The 20,273-nt window shown below is 40.5% G+C and overlaps 2 protein-coding genes across 5 annotated transcripts; both read left to right on the forward strand.

The window, feature by feature from the left end:
* The first annotated feature begins 1,733 nt into the window (after positions 1–1,733).
* Positions 1,734–6,233, forward strand: LOC144213395 (uncharacterized). 4 transcript variants are annotated; one of them, XM_077741838.1, is made up of 3 exons: positions 1,734–2,052; positions 2,168–2,870; positions 3,612–6,233. In XM_077741838.1, exons 2-3 carry the CDS (start codon positions 2,426–2,428, stop codon positions 4,499–4,501), a joined length of 1,335 nt encoding a protein of 444 aa, XP_077597964.1. In that variant the 5' UTR covers positions 1,734–2,052; positions 2,168–2,425; the 3' UTR covers positions 4,502–6,233. The 4 variants fall into 4 exon arrangements, with proteins under 4 accessions (XP_077597964.1, XP_077597965.1, XP_077597966.1 ...); XM_077741839.1 differs by having other exon boundaries at positions 2,362–2,870; XM_077741840.1 differs by having other exon boundaries at positions 1,737–2,052; positions 2,481–2,870.
* A 9,019-nt stretch (positions 6,234–15,252) lies between these two features.
* On the forward strand, positions 15,253–19,885 carry LOC144213396 (uncharacterized). The gene is made up of 2 exons (XM_077741841.1): positions 15,253–15,929; positions 17,019–19,885. The coding sequence occupies exon 2, from the start codon at positions 17,126–17,128 to the stop codon at positions 18,443–18,445; it is 1,320 nt and encodes a 439-aa protein (XP_077597967.1). The 5' UTR covers positions 15,253–15,929; positions 17,019–17,125; the 3' UTR covers positions 18,446–19,885.
* Positions 19,886–20,273: the final 388 nt, after the last annotated feature.

Raw genomic sequence — 20,273 nt, forward strand, 5'->3', positions numbered from 1 at the left:
CTCGTTGGCAAGTGGTCGTGCGTTATCCTATTGTGAGACATGTGTGCATAATTTTCAGAATATTTTGAAGGGAATACAAACTCAAACAACCCTCGATATTGACTGAAAGTCAGTGTGGGCCAAACAGAGCCAACCCGGCCGGGAGAAATGTATAAAAATGTAAAACTAAATTAGATTTAAATTTATTTTTGAGTGTGTCTGTGTTGTACCCGTGATTTTCCACGGGGTGGCGGTATTTCGCCTTTAAAAGACGGGTGAAATAATCAGACAGGTCCTTTGTTGTATTTCAAACCAACTTTAGTTATATCAAAGCAATTCACACAAAACATAATATACAATAACACTCAAATATATACATAGTAACATATTAACAACCCGTTATAATCCAAACAATGTACTTGTTGCAAAAACGATTATAACTTATGAGTATAGAAACTTGTTACCTTTTTGTTCCGGCCGTCATATTTTGCATACTTATTATGCTACCCTTATAACGGCGGCCGAAAGTAGCCTGCTGTAAACAATGCACCCGAGACTCGCACATTCACGCACACACATAAAAAAAGTAAACAACCAGCGGCCGAAGGTAGCTCGCTTTAAACAATACCCGAGACTCGCACATTTACGCGCACACATAAAAAAAGTAAATAACCAGCGGCCGAAGGTAGCTTGCTGTAAACAATACCCGAGACTCGCACATTCACGCGCACACATAAAATAGTAAACAACCATCATTAAGCATCACGTTCTTTCTCACATGCTACTATTGCCTCTTGCACATCTCACACTCAATCGATATTCAAAACAAAGCAACATACCTTTAAAAGACGGGTGAAATAATCAGACAGGTCCTTTGTTGTATTTCAAACCAACTTAGAGAAATGTCTGAATAGCCCGTTATTATACTATACCAAGGTCTATGACCATTGGTTAATCACTGCGTGACTTGCGCGTGCCCATTACGTCATCGCCCCGTGTTTAACGCATGCTAGCGGCATGAGTCCCTTTTTAACTTAACACCTGCACTCATGTATAACATCAACTACTTCACCCTGTCACATCTGCATCGTAATCCAAGTTCATTTAAATTTGTTTATGTTATATTACAATTCACCAGTGCTAAAAGTCTCCACTTGAGAGCAGGGCCCTTTCTGAAACCTGGAAGCCACTGAAGGGTCAAGGGGAGGGGCCCAGACTGTATTTGTCTAAATGTTCTGTCTGTTTTTTTTAAATTTGTGTTATTGTTTTGAAATCAATTTGTTCCTTATTCTGTCCACTTAAGAGAATAAAAGAATTTGCGAATAGACAAAGCCGGCCTAGCTGTTCATTGCAGCACACACAAAAAAACTAAAAACTCTCTTCTACACTATATATTACACACAAACAAGGGTGACAAGTTCAACTATATCACAACAATGAAAAAAAAGGTGCGAATGGTCGTCTGTTGTGTGCCCTCCGGCTGACTCTCGACCAGTATGGGGTGTATGTAATCGGCGTAAATCAACTGGTGTACACACTGGGCATCATATCTGCAACCCCATCCCTTACGATAATGCGCGCAATACGGAAGGTAAATAAATAAAAAAGTGAACAAAAAAACGAGAGCAAAAAATATAAATATAAAAAGTGGTATTTCGCCTTCCAATATAAGCTGATTTGTCTAGAGGTGATCTTGGTCCTTAAATAATTGGGGTGATTAGAGAAACTTAAATTGTTAAATTTATTTGTGTAATACTACATTTTAATAGCTCTTGGTTGGCCATGACGTCATCAACACGCGCCGTTCGGTAACATCGTTCTGGACCTGTTATTTTTTCCTTCGGTTTAGTTTGAGGAAGATCCACTTTCAATCTCCCTTTGGACCCATTAAGCAGTCCACTGAACGGCGTCAGATGTATCAGAACATGCCAAACAAACCGTTCAATCTCGTTTTAGGTCGTTTGGATGTACGTTGAAACTTCGCGGCCTGCTTAGCTTAGCCTACCCTAGCTAGTTGCTAGTTGGGATCAACGGATTGGAGGAGACCCCATACATTAAGCCCCAATATGTCAGGTGAGATGACTTTTGACTCAGTTGTCCCACAAATATAATACAATTGTAATGTTTAACTCGTGTGTGTTTCTCCATTCACTTTAAATATGTTCGTGTTGAATTGTGCTCTACAAAGCTCACAGAATTGAATGAATTGTACTGGGAGAGACCATCCAGACAACGGCTAGATCTGGGCATTCATTTTATTTTTGTATTAGCAATATTTTTTTATCACCCATGAATAAATAATCCAATATTAATAGACTGTTGCTATTTGCGCCTTACTGATTGAAATGTTGTGTCAAGAAATACTACCTACCTTTTGTTTAGTGGACGACAACAAGATTCAAATGGTTGCAAAATCATTTTTGGAGGATTAATTATGAAACCGTAAATGATTTTGGGGACACAAGATTGCAAATGTAAAATATTGGGTCTTGGTCGTCCAGATGTCAATCAAAAGCATCACCCTGAGTGCCAGGAGTCTGCTCGCAACAAAGAAGAGGAGGAGGAACCATCAGCATCCATTAAGAAGGAGGAAGGATTTGTGGACATTAAAGAGGAGCAGGAGGAGCATTTCATCACAGTTGGTAACGCCTACAATGAGGAGGAGCATCAGCATCCCCTAATGAATGTAGAGGCCGCCCCTCCATATGTTAAAGAAGAGGACATCCCCATGTGGACATTTGAGCCCTCAAAGAGTGAAAATGAAGGTCCAAGTGAGGAGCTCAGAGAGGCGGAGCCTTCGAGTGGGAGCAGCTCAACAGAAAGTTCCAAAGCAGACAATCTCATGGCGCAAGCATCAGCTAGCGATGACGCTACATCACACTCGCTGTTCTGTGAGTATTGTGTGATGTTCTTTTCTTTGTTTTGAAAGATCTGGTGAAACAAGTGTTAACAAAAACAAGACATCATTGAAGCTTCCCTGACCAGTTCTCTTTATTGGCTCGAGTAAAGGCAAGATTCCCGCTCCATTTCTTAAAGCATTCATTGCCTCCACCCAAAGTGGGTGTTAACCTAAACATTTCAGACGAACCAGTAATTATCAAATTAGTAAAAGCTTCACAACTGCCAGAACAAAGCTAAATTGTTCATACAAAAAACACATTTACCTGCTGTTTTTCACACATTGTTGTGAAGCCTTTGCCCAGACACAATGGTCAAATTAGTGGCTACCACTTTGGTACACAAACCTTTAAGTTAAATTTTATATCAAATAATTCCTAACAGTATCAGGGTAGTAACTGCTTTTTTTAGTAAGAATGATGTGGAACTGTCATTTGGTAGCATTCAGTTTATGCGTTCAGTCTCCATGAAATTGTGTTTCTTATCCACGTTGTTCGACCATATGGCTCAGTTCATCCATCATTTCGAATAATGTAGATTCAGGATCTATTTATGGCCATTCAATACCAGTTTACATAGTTGTCAGCCGATTAGTGTATTGTTGTGAAAGGTGCTACAGCCTAAAATGCAATCGTTAGCGCACTCACAGCCTACTTTCTTGGCCAGTCCAACAATGTGGCCTGCTAGTTGGATAAACAGTCCATCAAATACCTTTTTTCTCTTTTGTCTTGCAGTCTTCAGAAAATATTGTGGTCTTGAGTGGCAGCAGCCAGCATCCGCTGTCATAAAAAAAGAATTGGAGCTCACCCAGATTACGCAGGAGGAGCCAGAGCGCCATCAACGCCAAGAGCGAAAATACCATCTTGCAATCACAACAGAGGAGGAAGAAGACCTTTCATTCATTAAAAAGGAAGAAGAAATCAGGAGGTCAACTATCAGGAGTGAAGATGGCCCGAGAGAGGCCAGCAAAGGGGCGGAGCCTATGAACTCCAGCAGCTCAACAGAAGGATGGCAACTAGAGGAATTTATTGCTCCGTTATCAGATGATGTCGCTTCACACTCTCCTGATGATGATGATGATGATGATGATGAAAGTCATAAGAAATCCCACAGAGATTACACACTTTGCAAATGCTCTCAGTGTGGGAAAACATTAGCTAATAAGTCTAATTTGAAAATACATATGAGAAGCCACACTGGTGAGAAACCCTTTACTTGCTTAGTTTGCGGTCAAAGATTTGCTTTGAAGGGAAACTTAAAAAAGCACGCAAGAATTCATACTGGTGAAAAACCATTTTCGTGCTCGATTTGTGGTCAATCTTTTACACAGAATGTAAACTTAAAAAGTCACTCTATAATCCACACTGGTGAAAAACCTTTTTCCTGTGCAGTGTGTGGTCAAACTTTTGCTTTAAAGCAACGCTTAAAAAGGCACATTACAACACACACTGGTGAAAAACCATTTTCCTGCTTGTTTTGTGGCCAAGGTTTTGCTTTTAAGGGAAACTTAACAAAGCACACAAGAACCCATACTGGTGAAAAACCTTTTTCCTGCTCAGTTTGTGGTCGTGCATTCTCGACCAACCAGAACTTAAAAATGCACACAAAAACACACACTGGTTAAAAAAAATTGTCTAGTTTTGAGTTTTCCTAATCGGTTTGTTGCCGAAGATTGATTCCTCAGGTTAAACTTATGTGTTACTTTATGAAACGGTGGAAGTTGACAGTTTTGCTTCATCCCTGATGGCTTTAACTGTTTGTGGATGCCAGGCGAATGTATTCTGTGGAACTCTTCAAATCCTGTTGAGGATTTGCACATTTGGTTTTATATACAAACACGTGTGCTTTGTCAGATTCTTGTCCATTCAGACTATTGTCAAGAGTACTGGTTCACTAGATTTAATTTGCCTAAGATACGTGGAATGATCCTTGACGTGGATGAACTGACAAAAAGAAAATCACTTTCTTCTCACATATTGTCATGTGATTTTCGACAGTTTATATTTTTATCTTGCATTTTTTCAAAATATATATTTTTAAATGATATTGCCTGTTGTTGTTTCTGAAACTGCTCTGAAAGTGTGAAAAAGTAGAACGTTGTGAAAAATATCTATCATTTGATGGATTAGTTCAGGGGTGGCCAACCCGCGGCTCGTGAGCCGCATGCGGCTCTTTGCCCGGTTTCATGCGGCTCTTACGTCCATATCAAAGTTTGTATTTGTGTTTTATTTTTATTTGGTGTGCGCTTCGCTTGAGTTCAATACGGTATTTTCGTCCAATGCGCATGTGCTTGGGATGAAAATACCTCAAAGTTTCCCAGTAGGAGCAAGGTCATTTGAGTAAACGTTTTTAACAGAGTGGGAGAGCTCCCGTGAACCAGAAGCGACAATGAACGGCGTCGCGCACACAAAAAGTATCCCAAAGATCGAGCGTCGGCTGAAAAAGCCACACCCCCTGCGAGGCAGACCAAGGCGAGAGTGCTCAGCCGGGAGCAGCCAATAGGAGAGCGAGGTGTACACCCACGTGGTGGGCGCTCTAGTTAAAAGCCATTCATAATAAATGACAGCTCACAAGGAGCGAATGTTGCGCAAAAATAGGCTCTGATTTTCTGACAGAAGTCCCACTAAGTAACATGCATAGTAAAAGAAAAACGCTATTGTAAATTATTATATTTTTGTTTGTGGACTTGGTTGAACTGAGAGTTTGTCTGTGTGAGACAGTGCACACAATGTTCATTGTTGATAATGACTGGCCTGTGCTGTTAGTACTGTAGGAGTCAATTTATGTCATTACTATGCTGGTGTGTGACATTTACAATAAATCTGGCTGAGCAAAGGTATGTGTGCAGTGATAATTTTACAATTGGCACACTGCGAGTCCCAGGGATTCGCTTGTCTGAAAACTGTGCGTCCCAGGAAACTTGTCACGAGTCCCAACATACTACGGATGCAAATAAAACATAAGCAACGATATATAAACATTCAGATTTAATTTATTTATTATATGGTTTAGGGTTAGGGTTTATTTATCATTGTACTAGTCTTTCAGCTCGTAGATCCTCCTCTCTTTGCAGCCAAAAGTCTTTTGAAATGTGCGTATTTTTCCTTGCTTCCTCCGTTTTGCTTCATGATCATCGATCGAATCTTCTGCAGTTCTTTTCTTACTAGTTGTATTTTTTAACTGCGAAATAACTATCCAGACTGTTTTGCTTTTTCTGAAACATTTTTTATCTTTCTTACACTATTACGAAACTCTTGCTATCGCTTTCTCTCCTTCGTCTGCTAGTGTCTGCTAGTCTCGTTCACGCGAGAATTATTTCGCAAAGATTATGTGGAATAAATTGGTTTGCTATCGGATATATGTGTATTGGTTTTTTTTTTTGATAAAAATTTCTTTGCGTCCGAAAAAAGCACATTACTTGAAATTGTGCGTCTGGAAGAAAAGCTGTGCGTATCAGACGCAGGACGCAGAGGTAACGAGAACACTGTGTGTGTGATGTGGCTCTTTGCGGTAACACAGTAAAAAATGTGGCTCTTTGCGGTAACACAGTAAAAAATGTGGCTCTTGGTCTCTGACTGGTTGGCCACCCCTGGATTAGTTAGATGACCGACAATTTAATGAAATGTTCATAAAAAAATGCATTCAGGCCCAGCGGGTGAGTGGTTAGCGCCTCGGCCTCACGGTAGCACGGGACCTGCGTTCAAATCCAGGTCGGTCCACTTGTGGGGAGTTCTCCCTGGGCCTTTGTGGGTTTTCTCTGGGTACTCCAGTTTCCTACCCCATTCCAAAAACATGTATGAGAGGCTGATTGGACACTCTAGATTGCCCTTAGGTATGAGTGAGCCTGAATGGTTGTTTGTCTCCCTGTGATTGGCTGGCCATCAATTCAGGGTGTCCTCAGCTTGAAGGCAACTGGGATGGCCACCAGCACCCCCCACAACTCTAGTAAGGATAAAGCGGTTCCGAAAATGAGATGAACCAACAACTTATACTCATAAATATATATGTATAAGAAATGAAATGAAAATCAGACATAGGCATTGTCGTCATCATTGACTTGACAAAAAGCCTAGTGGTCATCATACCCAGCAATGCGTATGACAAAATTGGATAGTGCTTCTCAACAAGTTCGTCTTCCCAGGCAAGACCCATTAATGACATTTTCATACTTGTTAGCTCTCCGCCTCCTTGAGCGCCATCAATCCGTCGACTGCCATTTGCCTCACCGATGCCAACAAGAATAAGATGGATCACTTACCTCTCACTGTCTTCTTACTTACCCTTCCCCAGTCAGCCTGTAGAAGGCAGATCCACGCCAAACGAACTTCCTGTTACTTCACTGCGACTTAATTTCATAGAAGGGATTTGTGTTGTCGTCTCGTCTCGTGTTACTGCAGGTTCAGAGTCCTGATGGCTGTTGGGAAAAAAAACGTCCTTGAGCCTGTTTGTCCATGCTTTTAGGACCTGTAGCGTCTGTCAGATGGAAGCAACTGGAACAGGCCGTGTCCAGGATGGTATGGGTCTCCAACAATGATCCCTGCTGAGGTACCGGCGGTTGGCAATGTCTTCCAGTGATGCCAGAGAGTGGCCGACGATCTTCTGGGCAGTGTTAATCACCCCCTGCAAGTTTTTTTTGTCTGCTGCCGTGCTTCCGGCATACCACACTGATGTTGTATGCCAGGATGCTCTCCACAGTGGCTCTGTAGAAGGTAGCCCGAAGTTTGGTGTCCAATTTGTTCCTCCTCAGTACCCTGAGAAAGTGGAGTCGTTTCTGGGCGTTCTTCACTACCACTGTGGTGTTTGTAGACCAGGAGAGCCTATCCGTGACATGGACTCCCAGAAATTTGAAGGACTGGACCCTGTCTACACGTTTATAAGGAGTGGGGCCAGGTCTGTGCTTTGCTTGCAAAAGTCCAGGATTATTTCTTTAGTCTTTGTGGTATTTAGTGTAAGATTGTTTGCCGAGCACCAAAAAGACAGTTTGTCGACCTCGTCTCTGTAAGCCGACTCATCCCCGCCTGAGATGAGTCCGATCACAGTGGTGTCATTGGCAAATTTGATGATGGAGTTTGACTGGTGTGCTGGTGTGCAGTCGTATGTGTACAGGGAGTACAGGAGAGGACTCAGTACACAGCCTTGTGGTGAGCCAGTGCTCAGTGTAATGGAGGAAGAGAGGTTTGGACCCAGTCTGACAGTTTGTGGTCGGCCAGTCAAGAAGTTTTTTATCCAGCAGCAGATTGAGGAGGATAGTCCAAGGTGGGAGAGTTTGTCCTTCAGGATGTCCGGCTTAATGGTGTTAAAGGCTGAGCTACAGTCAATGAAAAGCATCCTCACATAATTCCCCTGGTGCTCCAGGTGGCTCAGTGCTGTGTGAAGAGCCACGGCGATAGCATCCTCAGTGGACCTGTTTTCTCTATAAGCAAACTGGTGAGAGTCAACTGAAGGGAGGATTGTGTTTCTGATGTGTCGGGCCACCAACTTTTCAAAGCACTTCATGATCACAGGCGTGAGAGCAACAGGCCTGTAATCGTTCAAGCTGTCGATGGTTGGCTTTTTTGGGGACAGGAATGATGGTGGCAGATTTCAGGCAGGCAGGAACGATGGATTGTTGCAAGGACCGATTGAAAATGTCCGTGAAGACTCCAGCCAGCTGTCCAGCACAAGGCTTTGAGCACCTTGCCAGGTATTCCGTCTGGACCAGCAGCCTTCCTGGTGTTCACAGACTGCATTTCCAGTCTCACTTCCCTTTCCCGAAACTCCAGTGTATTGTCGCAGGGTGATAGTGGGAGTGTTGACACTGGGTCTGATTTGTCAGTCTCAAAGCGGGCAAAGAAATGGTTCAGTTCCTCCGCTAGTGAGGCATCCGCGTTTACAGACATAGACTTGTTATTGTAGGGAGGTCGTTGTGTTCGAAAAGTTCCCAGTTGGTGCGGGAAAAACAGTCCTGCAGCTTAGAAAAAGCGTCCTCGGGCCAAGTTTTTATTATCTTTATTTTTGGCCTTGTTTGCGTCCGAAGTGTGGTGTATGCAGGGGTGAGAGATATGCAGAGATCGTCTGATCCAGCTAGATGGGGCAGAGGAGGTGCTTTATAGGCATGGTTGATGTTCGAGTAGACATGGTCGAGAATTTTGTCTTCTCTCGTGTTGCATTTGACATATTGGATAAACTTGGGGAGAACAGTCTTTAAACATGCTTTGTTGAAGTCACCAGCGACAATAGAGACTCCATCAGGGTGGTCGAGCTGTTTTTTATTTACAGCCGATAGCAGTAGGTCGAGGGCCGTGTTGACATTCGCATTTGGAGGTATACAGATAGCCGTTACTATGACGACCGTTAGCTCCCTCGGTAGATAGTATGGTCTGCATCATATTGCCAGTAGCTCCAAATCCGGAGAACAGTGAAACTTGACATCGTTTATCCTGCACAAGTGCATCATATGAGGCATCATGTCCTGAGAAGCAGCAAATTTCAGAATCTCATTCAAATGCTTATGTGTGAGCTTTGAGTGCAGCTTTGTTTTATTAATGTTTATTAGTGAGAAAACTTGCTCACAAAGGTAGGTTGTCCCAAACATGGACACCGTTTTGGCAGCTAGTGCTGTCTATGCGGGATAGCCTGGTAGGAGGTACTTTTAAAATGTGTCCAAGCTTACAGAGGCAAATCTGTCCTTCAGTCTACATCACACTGCAAATCAATGATTTCAAGTTGCATGGCAACGGGCAAATCAGAAGCTTTGACTGTGAATGGTGAGCGAAAAACTGCAAAATCTGTTTCGAGTTCGTTAAAAACCTGAAATATTTTCTCAAACTCCACCAACAGCCCTGGAATCTTCTCTTTCTATCATTTCGCGTCAGAATTAACACTTGCTGCGCACATATCTTTTAAACAGGGAAAATGAGCGGGGTCACTGCTTGCCACCTGCGTCTCCCGAGCTTTAACTTGAATGCACGTATGCTGTCATCATACTGTGTTACGATTTTTTTGCGTACCTGCAAAATTTTGTTAAGAATATTCAAGTGCTCAGTGATGTCAACCATAAATGCAAGGTCCTGCAGCCACAGATGGCACTGTAATTCCTTAACAGGTGTTGGGTTTATTCTGTTTTATTATTATAATAGTTATATTAATTCATTTCTTTATTAAATCAATCTCTTTCTTTTCTTTGTATTAATTCATTACTTTGTTAAATCATTCTCTTTCTGTTTTTCAAAAGTCTTGAGGTCACACCAAGTCATCTTTAACCTAGACAGCCTGTTCCAGGATGGTTATACAAACAATCCACCCAATCTGGGTCCTTGAGATTTGGTGGGCCCTTGGTGACGAGGACAGGGCTATTCGGACAATAACAAGAATATTGTTATCGTTATGTAACCGTACACTTCGGGTTTTTCTGTATGTAACGATTATATGATTATGATTATATTATATGATTCTTAGGTCAAGGAGGTTGTATAATTACTCTAATCTAAATGTTGTTAGGTCTAGTCCCTGTTTTTGTTATTAGTAAAATACTTTGATTGTTATTGTAGTCCCAGATGTTGTTTTTACTCGTACGTGATGGAATGATCAACAACTCTGTAACTTGTGACCATAAGAATGGGACGAAAACGTCTATTCGAGGAGACGTTCGGAAGTTGTAAGGGACACTTGCTGTAACTCTCCCTTCCGGAGGCTTTTACCTGTTGTATCCATTTCTATTTAATTAAATGTCAATAATTGAATAAGATGTCTTCCTGCAGTTATTGATAATTACGGACGAAGGTAATTATTAATGAACCTGACAACAGGTTTACCTTTTTTCTCCATGAATTGTCCGATTTCATCACATAAATCAAAGAAGCGCTTTAGCACAGCACCTCTGCTTAACCATCGTACGTTCATGTGATAAGGCACAGCATGGATAATGTTACAGTCACTGAGAAATCTGTCAAATTGACGATGATTGAGACCTGTGGCTCGGATGAAATTAACAGTTCGGACAACCACCTCCGTGACGTGATCCATTCTCAGCGATTTGCTGCATAATGCCTCCTGATGCAAAATGCAATGAAATGTCCAAAAACTACCTCCCCCATTTTCAGCTTGTACTTTATCTCTTTTTACCGATCATTGATGGCGCACCATCAGTAGCCAGGCTTACGGCGCGTGACCAGTCCGCTCCGACTCTGTCCAGCGCTCCAACGACGGAGCTGAAAATGTCCTCAGCTGTTGTGGTGTCGATCATCAGCACCAGCTCGAGAAACTCCATTGTGACATTCAAAGTCTTGTCAACTCCACGAATGAATATGGTGTTGGGTCTAAAGTTACAGATCCCCATACTTACCAACCGTGCACAAAGGAAAAACGAGGCATGAGACTGTGTTATATTTTAAAGCAGCCGCGCTTGGAGAGGTCGGCTCCGCGGAACCCTCTCTCTTCCCAAGTCACAAGTCGCGCTTTTATTAAGTTTCAGCATTGATGTCATGAAAAAGGTACAACAGTCACTGAGACGTGTTAAAGACATAGATTATGATTATTGACAGGATGTTCTTTGTCATAGAGAATTTGTATGTCACAAAACCTTGCACATAATCTTTCAATCCGTGTCACGGTTAAATGTCATAGGGACCTTCAATCCAAATCACAATTATCAGTGTCACCACCATCAAAGGTGTCACTAGGCATCACTGTTCGGCTGCAAATTTGTCATAGAGCCAATAGGGAAGGTGTATGTCCTTAGAAATGCACATGTTATTGTGACTCCTGTTTTAGGCAACTTGACATATGGCCAGTTGAGCGACGTCCGTGATATCAGTAATCTCTTCAATCACAACAGAAAATGCCACAAATGACCCCACCCTGCGTTTTAGTTGGTGGTCCAAATCTGCAGAGAGTTCCGAAATCCTGTCTGCCACGGTATTTCTTGTCAAGGTTGTATTGGGGAAAACATGTCGCTTCTCAGGACACACAATTTCAGCAGCCGTCAGCAAGCAGTTTATGATGAACTTTCCATCACTGTACGGCTTTGATGCCATTGCTATTTGGCTCGCAATTAAGTAGCTGGCTTTCACCGCAGCATCAATGGCTTCTCGGCTCCAGGTGAAAACAGATTGCTGTTTCTTCAGACGCGCCATCATTTCATTTACCTTCTGTTTTCTCAATTCTCCATGCAAACTGTTGTATTTTTCACCATTCTGAGTTTCGTAATGGCGCCGAATATTGTATTCTTTAAGCATCGAAACTTGCTGCTGCCACACCAGGCACACGGGTTTCCCATTCACCTCCGTGAACATATAAGAACATGTCCATTTATCTTGAAAAGTCTGACACTCTGTGTCTACTTATCTCCTTTTTGACAAAGACATTTTGCTGATGAGGGTGCGAGGCAAACGGAAAAGTAGATAATGCAATTGTCGCCAAAAGACGCTGTACAGACGTTCAATTTTACCAGGTCAAGGTGGTCCTAGTTCCGCCGCAGTGTTGCTTTCATGATGTCTGCGCGTACTAAAACACTGCGCCACCTAGCGGATAATACAAGAACTACACATCTTAAAGAAAATTCATATTTTTTTTATTCAATGCAGCTTTCTTCCCCGGGCCGTACCAAACCACCAGACGGGCCGGATCCGGCCCGCGGGTCGTATGTTTGACACCCCTGTACTAGCTGGTATTCTATTTTGATCAGTGCTTCTTTGTTAAGAACAAGAACTATATTTTTTTCCTTTCCTGCAATTTCACTAATTAACTAATCATACTAAAAATAGGAAAAATACAAAAAAGCAAATCAGGCTGCTCTCTCCTCAGGAAAACAGCTTTTCTGTTCTCTGCAACAGTTAAATTCACATCAAATAGTATCCAGAAACAAAAGCATACATTTATAATTCTGAATAGAATTGAATCCACTATATTGTAACCACCCTTTGTCTGTCAGGGTTAATAATTTTAGCATACTTGTGTCCTTCAGAGCAATTAAAATCTATTAATTATCAAGTCACAATTCATTTTAACAATGTGTATCATGTTGCATATTAAACTCAGTTGTTTAAAATTGACAATATCCCAATGTAGTTTTTTTTAAATCAAATGTAACATTCCATTGTCTTTAAAGTTTGCCAATCATCTCCTATAAAACTTTCTTAATCAATATTTTTCAATAGTCAGGCATGAAATTAAAATCTAGTTACATTTCTATCCATTTTCTTTTTAATTGTTTACTTTAACTATCTGTAAGAAGGATTGGTCTCAATTGAAACTCACTTTTTTATGGTGGTTGGTCAGCAACACTTGAGAAGCACAGTCTCCTTCTGCTAACCCAAATTCAATGCATTTCTTTAAAGTTTTGAAGAATATGACATATTTTAACCATATAATGATTATATGGTTAAACTATAGATTATATTATAATCTAATGAAGACCATGATGTGTGTTGGGTTTATTCTGTATTACTATTATACATATATGTGTAGTAAATCATTTCTTTGTTAAATCATTCTTCCTATTGTTCCAAAAGTGCTCGGGGTCATAAACAGTAGTCGTCTGGTCCTCTCACAAGGACTGCTTATCCAAGGATTGTTTAACCGATATCTTACCCATTCTGGGCTCCGAGGACTGTTTATTCTGGGTTTGCAGATACGATATCTGCCACTTCCATAACACTCGTATAGTGTGCATACCTCGTGACGTACTTCGGGCTTCTTTATATAATTGTTATATGATTGTTATGTCAAGTTATTGTTTTAATTCAAATGAAGGTTGGTTTTAGTTTTCTGTTTTGTTATTGTTAAAATACCTTGATTGTTATTTTAGTTACAGATGTTGGTTTTTCTTACACATGTTGAATTAATCAATAACCTTGTAATTGTTTTGATTTATGGCCTTAAAAGCCGCACAGGAATTACTGTTCGGGGGGATACTTTGAAGACAAGGGGGAAGTCTTTTTGCTTTGATGAATCTTCCCTTAAGGTCCTTATCCATGATGCAATCTATTTAATTAAATGTCAATAATTGAATAAGATGTCTGCCTGCAGTGATTGATAATTAAATCAGAAGGGTAATTATTTATGAACCTATCAATGTGTTTAACTCATTTATTTTATTATAGCTGCATCAGTTCTATATTGCTGTTGTACGATTATCAAATGAAGATATATTTGGCTTATTCATTTTAGTATAGCTGATTCATTTTGTATGTTACTGTTGTATTATTGAGAACTCATTTTAAGTTAGTATCCCACAGACTGTCGGGGTTCCCCTAAGATGAGGCCTTGACAAAGAACAGAGGCCCTCAGCCCAAATTCCTTCTGCCTTTACAAAGAACGGGCCCTTTGTCCAAAATCCTTGTGAGGTTAATTAACAGGAGGATCCAAGGCAGTCCAGCCTGATAAGGAGACGACCGGTGCCGATCTCCAAGGCTAACGAAGATGCGAAAGCCCTGAATAAGAAGGGAGGCAAACGGTGTAAATCTTCAATCATCAGGTCCAGGCTGATAAGGAGACGACCGGTGCCGATCTCCAAGGCCAACGGAGATGCGTGGACAATGGACAAGGGAATCCTGAGTAAAGGCAGACCGCTGGACAGTCGTGAACCAGTCAACATCGTGTTGTTAATCAGATAATGAATATGCAATTTTGTATTACTATAACTGGGCAAACTTGCACATGGACATTGTTCTTCTCATCCTCCATTGCGCATACACTCGCTCAGCGGGCTTTTTACTTGGGAGGGGAACCTGGAGCTCTATATAGATCAATTTGTTAGGAATGAACCATCTGTGGGTCCACTCGCTCTGCCCTGGTCTGTCTCCTCCGATGCTGAACACGCTCCGTTGTTAGACAAGATAAGACAGAGTTAAGGAATTAGAGTCTGGTGCTAAAATCTTATGTCTAACAGTTTTTATTTCACACGGATAGCCAGATTAGACTCATCATTCAGCTCCAATCGTGTAGTGAATGCTGCCGTTTTGTATAGTCTACTAAATAGGAATTCCATACTTTGTTGTTCGGTTGACCTCGTTATGTAGGCGTAATGATTTCATAACAAAATATGGAGCCTTTTGTAGATCCCGTCAATTATTATGCTAACACAATTTGGATGCCATTGTCATTTTTAATCAATGGTACTTTGGAATTTCATATCATGCACAAGTTTTTGTTTTTTCATTTCAGTGCTCCAAAATTTCGCATTGCAAATTTGTTCCTACAAATCAATGCATTATCATAAAAAAAGAAAATCTCTCAGTGTCCTCCCAAATTACCGGTTCGCGGCATGCCATAAAATGTCTGCCTCGTTTCACTGGTCAAGGGAAGATTAAATGTCGATTTTAAACCCGAAAGGGAAAAAAATCATCAAATGATCAATAACTACTGCGCATGCGCGAATCAACGTCATTTCCTCTCTAGGCATAAAAGATATATACATGATTTGAGTCAGAATACAAATAAGACACATCAGTGTGAGCCCAGTCAAAGGGGTTGTTGACAAAAGTATACATTTGGATATGTAACATGTAGAAAGTCCTGGGGATTCAATTGTTAATTTAGGTTGCACTGTTTCGAAAACGCTTCTGTTCTATTTGATCAAATCAGATTCGACCAGGAAGGTTCGAGCTTAACATATCCATCTTTACGTCGCCTGTAAAGCTTTGATCCTTGCTTTACCTTAGCCTAGATAGTATCGGGGAGATGAATCATTTTTCAGGTTGTCTCAGAATTCGTTTATGCTTTGTGCCCTATTTTGGCTTAGCCTAGCTAGCATCGGGGAAAGAAACACGTCTTCAAATCGTTGAAGAACTATTTTGAAGCTTTGCGCCCTACTTTTGCTTTGCCTAGCTCGCAGCAACAAAGGAACAAGTCATGAAAGCGCTCGTTTACGCTTTGCGCCCTACTTTATCTTAGCCTAACTGTAAGCTATCAAAATCGCCTTCATCAGAATTAACGCGTAGAAATGCCCGCAAATACAAAAGCGTCAAAGTTCCAGGAGTAGTGTTTTGACGTCAAACAGGAGCCTTCACCTCACCAGGACTCGACACTTTGCAAAATAACGCACGCGAAAGTCGTTCTTCATAGACTAGAAGGTGGGTTGACTTTTAATTTCCATATATACCCTTAAAGGTATTATATTTGTTGCACCCTGCATTTGCTTATTGCTTTAAACACGGGGATAAATAATCATACAGTGGTCAGTTGTGTGGTCTTGACTCCAGCTTTTACCGTAATTATTCACACAAAAAATAATATACAATTGCATATATATCTATCTCTATATCTAGATCTAAATATCTCATTTTCTAAACCGCTCTATCCTCATTAGGCTTGTGGCCCCCTGAAGCCTATCCCAGCTGAATCCGGGCGAGAGGCGGGGGACACCCTGAATCGGTGGCCAGCCGGGGCACAAGGATATAGATATCCTTGTGCCCCGGCTGGCCACCGATTCAGGGCCGGGGCACAAGGATATAGATCTAGATCTATATCCTTGTGCCCCGGCTAGATCTATATCCTTGTGCCCCGGCTGGCCACCGATTCAGGGTGTCCCCCGCCTCTAGCCCGGATTCAGCTGGGATAGGCTTCAGGGGGCCACAACCCTAATGAGGATAGAGCGGTTCTAATAAAAAATATCATTAAAAATCTAAACATGTAAAAATAAATAATTTAGCCAATTTTCTATTTCTTTGTTTTTACATGAATGCGAATAAAAAGTAAGATTTTCCTTCTTAAATAAAATACCAAAAAAGTATATTTGATGTTTTCTGTTAAAAAACTGAATTTAAAAAAGATTTCTCCCCCACTTTTAAATCTAAACATATTTTTCAAAAATATTAATTTCATGGAAAATCACATTTCCTTTCTCTTTTTCCATATATATTGCAACATGATTAAACCTGCAAAATAATAATAGAATGACTACCGATCAAATGCCTTTTTTTTAATGTGAAACAATTGTAACCAAATCAAAATATGTAAAAAAGAAATACTGGAGAATATTTATAATTAGGAGTCTAAAGGAAAAAATGGGAATATTTTAAGGGCCTTCTATCACCTGTAAAGATACTTAGAAAATTGCACTAGCGTAACCAATGCCGATGTAAGTGACTTTAAATTTCCACTTTAACCTAAAGGACTTCTAGTTAGAGAGATGGACCATGATATGTATCATCTCTTTGCAGGTTTCAGAAAATATCTTTGTCCTGATGAGCAGAAGTCTACTGGCTTTAAAGGGAAAGTTGCGCTTCCCCAAATCAAAGGGGAGGAGCCAGAGTTCCCTCAACAAAAAATGAGAGATCAGAAACTTCCAATCAAAAAGGAAGAAGAAGATTTCACCTGGTTACCTGGTGAGGTCTTGACGAGGCAAGATGATCTGGGCGAGGCCAGCGGACAGGCGGAACCTGAAAACACCTCAACATGGCCCCAATTTAAAGAAGAGCCAGAGTTCCCTCCACAACAAATCAAAAAGGAGGAAGAAGATTTAACCTGGTCAACGTTTCAGCCTTTCAAGAGTGAAGATGATCTGGGCGTGGTCAGCAGAGGGGCGGATTCTCTGAACTGCAGCAATTCAACAGAAGGATGGCAAGCAGACAATTTAATTGCTCCTTTATCAGATAGCGACGACTTGCTTTATGGCAATGATGATGATGAAGGTCTTAAGAAAAACTCCAGTGGCGACAAACTCTGCAAAACCTTTCACTGTGGGAAAAAGTCTACTTTGCAAACACATATGACACACACTGAGGAGAAACTTTTTTCATGCTCAGTTTGTGGTAAAACTTTCTCTCTAAAGCAGAACTTAAGAAGGCACACAACAACCCACACTGGTGAAAAACGATTTTCCTGCTCAGTTTGTGGTAAAGCCTTTTTTCAAAAGCAAAACTTAAGAACGCACACGATAACACACTCTGCTGAAAAACCATTTTCCTGCTCAGTTTGTGGTCAAGCCTTCACACACAAGGGAAGCTTAAAACTCCACACTAGAGCCCACACTGGTGAAAAACCATTTTCCTGTTCAGTTTGTGGTCAAGCATTTACTCACAAGGGAAGCTTAAACATCCACACAAGAACCCACACTGGTGAAAAACCGTTTCCGTGCTCAGTTTGTGGTCAGACATTTACACAGAAGGGAACCTTAATTAGTCACACAAGAACCCACACTGGCGAAAAACCCTTTTCCTGTTCAGTTTGTGGTCACGCATTTGCAGTGAAGGGAAACTTAAAAAAACACCTAATTACCCACACTGGTGAAAAACCATTTCCGTGCTCAGTTTGTGGTCAAGCATTTGCGGAGAAGGGAAACTTAAAAAGCCACACAAGAACTCACACTGGTGAAAAGCCTTTTCCCTGTTCAGTTTGTGGTCAAGCATTCGCAGAGCAGGGAAACTTAAAAAAACACCTAACAACCCACACTGGTGAAAAACCATTTCCCTGTTCAGTTTGTGGTCAAGCATTCGCAGAGAAGGGAAACTTAAAAAAACACCTAACAACCCACACTGGTGAAAAACCCTTTTCCTGTTCATTTTGTGGTCAAGCATTCGCAGAGAAGGGAAACCTAAAAAAACACCTAATAACTCACACTGGCGAGAACTTTTACTTGCGCAGTTAATGTTCAAACATTATCGCAGAAGGGATATTTAAAAGAAGGCTTAACAATCGGTGTGGAGAAATGCCCTTTCATGCCCAATTTGTAGTCGAACATTCCGTCACAAGAATAGCTTCAAAATACCTATAATAACCCACATTGGTTCTCTGTGGGAGACATTTATTGAAGGTATCAATAGACCAAAATGACGAAAATCCCAAAAGTGTAATTTTTCCATTACATGTTGATAAAATTAGTCTTCTGTGAATTCGGCTGTGAATGAAAATTAGAGAGAAAAGCACAAGTTAAATGTTTCTTTTGATCTTTTCAGAATTTTCAATTCATTTTGTAAGCTACATCTATTTCATTTTTTTCTCTTGAACTTTACCAGAACTGATTTTGGATTCATTTTGTAGTTCTACAACACTTTTATATTCATACAAACTCATTTGTTTTGCATGTACCACAAATACAACTGGCATTTGGTATATGAAGTCAAATGTGAATTGTTTTTTATTTCAGTGTTGAACAGACAATTTGTAGACTTTACACAATATATTTAGTTATGTAAAAGTATTCATAAAAAAAAGACGGTGAGACTTGTCGATATGATTGTCCATTGTTGTAGTTGCTTCCCGTTTGTTAGCTACCTGATCTCAATGTCTCGTTAACCCATGTCTGTGTATTTATGTCCAGTTTGTTCATTTCTTGCCATAAAAAACACTCGTTCAATATAAATCTTAAAAATATTAAATTTAGGGTGCCCCCTTTTGAGAAAATCACAAAGAAATAACACTCCTCGGTATGGTTCTTTTTACAAAAAATAAAATCAAAACTATACAAAGGTGGGGTCATTGGTGTGGTTTTCATTGATCTCAAAATGTAATTGCCTGGCATCAGCGAGGCAACTTGCAGTCGCCCGGATTTGGTTGCGCTCTGGCGGTGATGCGATGTATCCATTGTGGCGGAGTGCTAACAAATCTTAAAATGTAATTTATTGGGCCTTGCCTGGGAGGGCGCACTTGATGAGAATTAGGCTTTTGTCAAGTCAATGATGACAATAATGCCTATGTCTGATTTTATTTTATTATATTCATTTGACACCAACCACCAGATACTGCAAACTAAACTCTAATTGTAATGTCTTACCAAGCATGATAAATTTGATTGAATCATACTTATCTATAAGAACACAACGCGTCAGGATACAAAATACAAAATCTACTTTGTGGAATAACTTTCTTGGGGTACCACAGGGGTCAGTGATAGGTCTACTGCTTCTCAGGCTTTATATAAATGTGCTGCCAAACTGTTTTCCTTTGATAGTCTTCTGCCAAATGTATGCCAATGTTGCCGTTCTATTTGTCGACATGAAAGATAAAAAAACATGCTGCACAGGATCTCACAGATGCAATACTGGCTTGAAAAAAAAACAACTACATTTGAACATACCTAAGACTGTCTAAACACTGGAAATTGATTGAATGTTTTTATTGTCATATAAACAAAAGAACTGTTAGTGGTGAAAAACATTTTTTCTTTTCAATTTGTTGAAAAAATTCAGTCACTTGAACACTTGAAAAACACAGGTACCGAAAAAGGCGCAAATACCTTTTAAACCATTCAGTAAGAGAACCAATTATTTTGCTCAGTTTGTTGCCAATATTTTCTTACTAGGAGAGGGATTTCTTTTCTCTTGTTTTCATCATTTTTTTTACTTGTCTTGTCCAGTTTTTTTAAACTGGTACGGCCTTTTCTTTTTCGTTAAGAATGTGCTCTCAGTATATGAAACCAGAATGCCATCAAACACTTATTTTTTTTAAATAATGAACAACAAAATAATGAACTAAAT

The sequence above is a fragment of the Stigmatopora nigra genome, chromosome 20, assembly GCF_051989575.1.
Source record: "Stigmatopora nigra isolate UIUO_SnigA chromosome 20, RoL_Snig_1.1, whole genome shotgun sequence".
NCBI lineage: Eukaryota > Metazoa > Chordata > Actinopteri > Syngnathiformes > Syngnathidae > Stigmatopora > Stigmatopora nigra.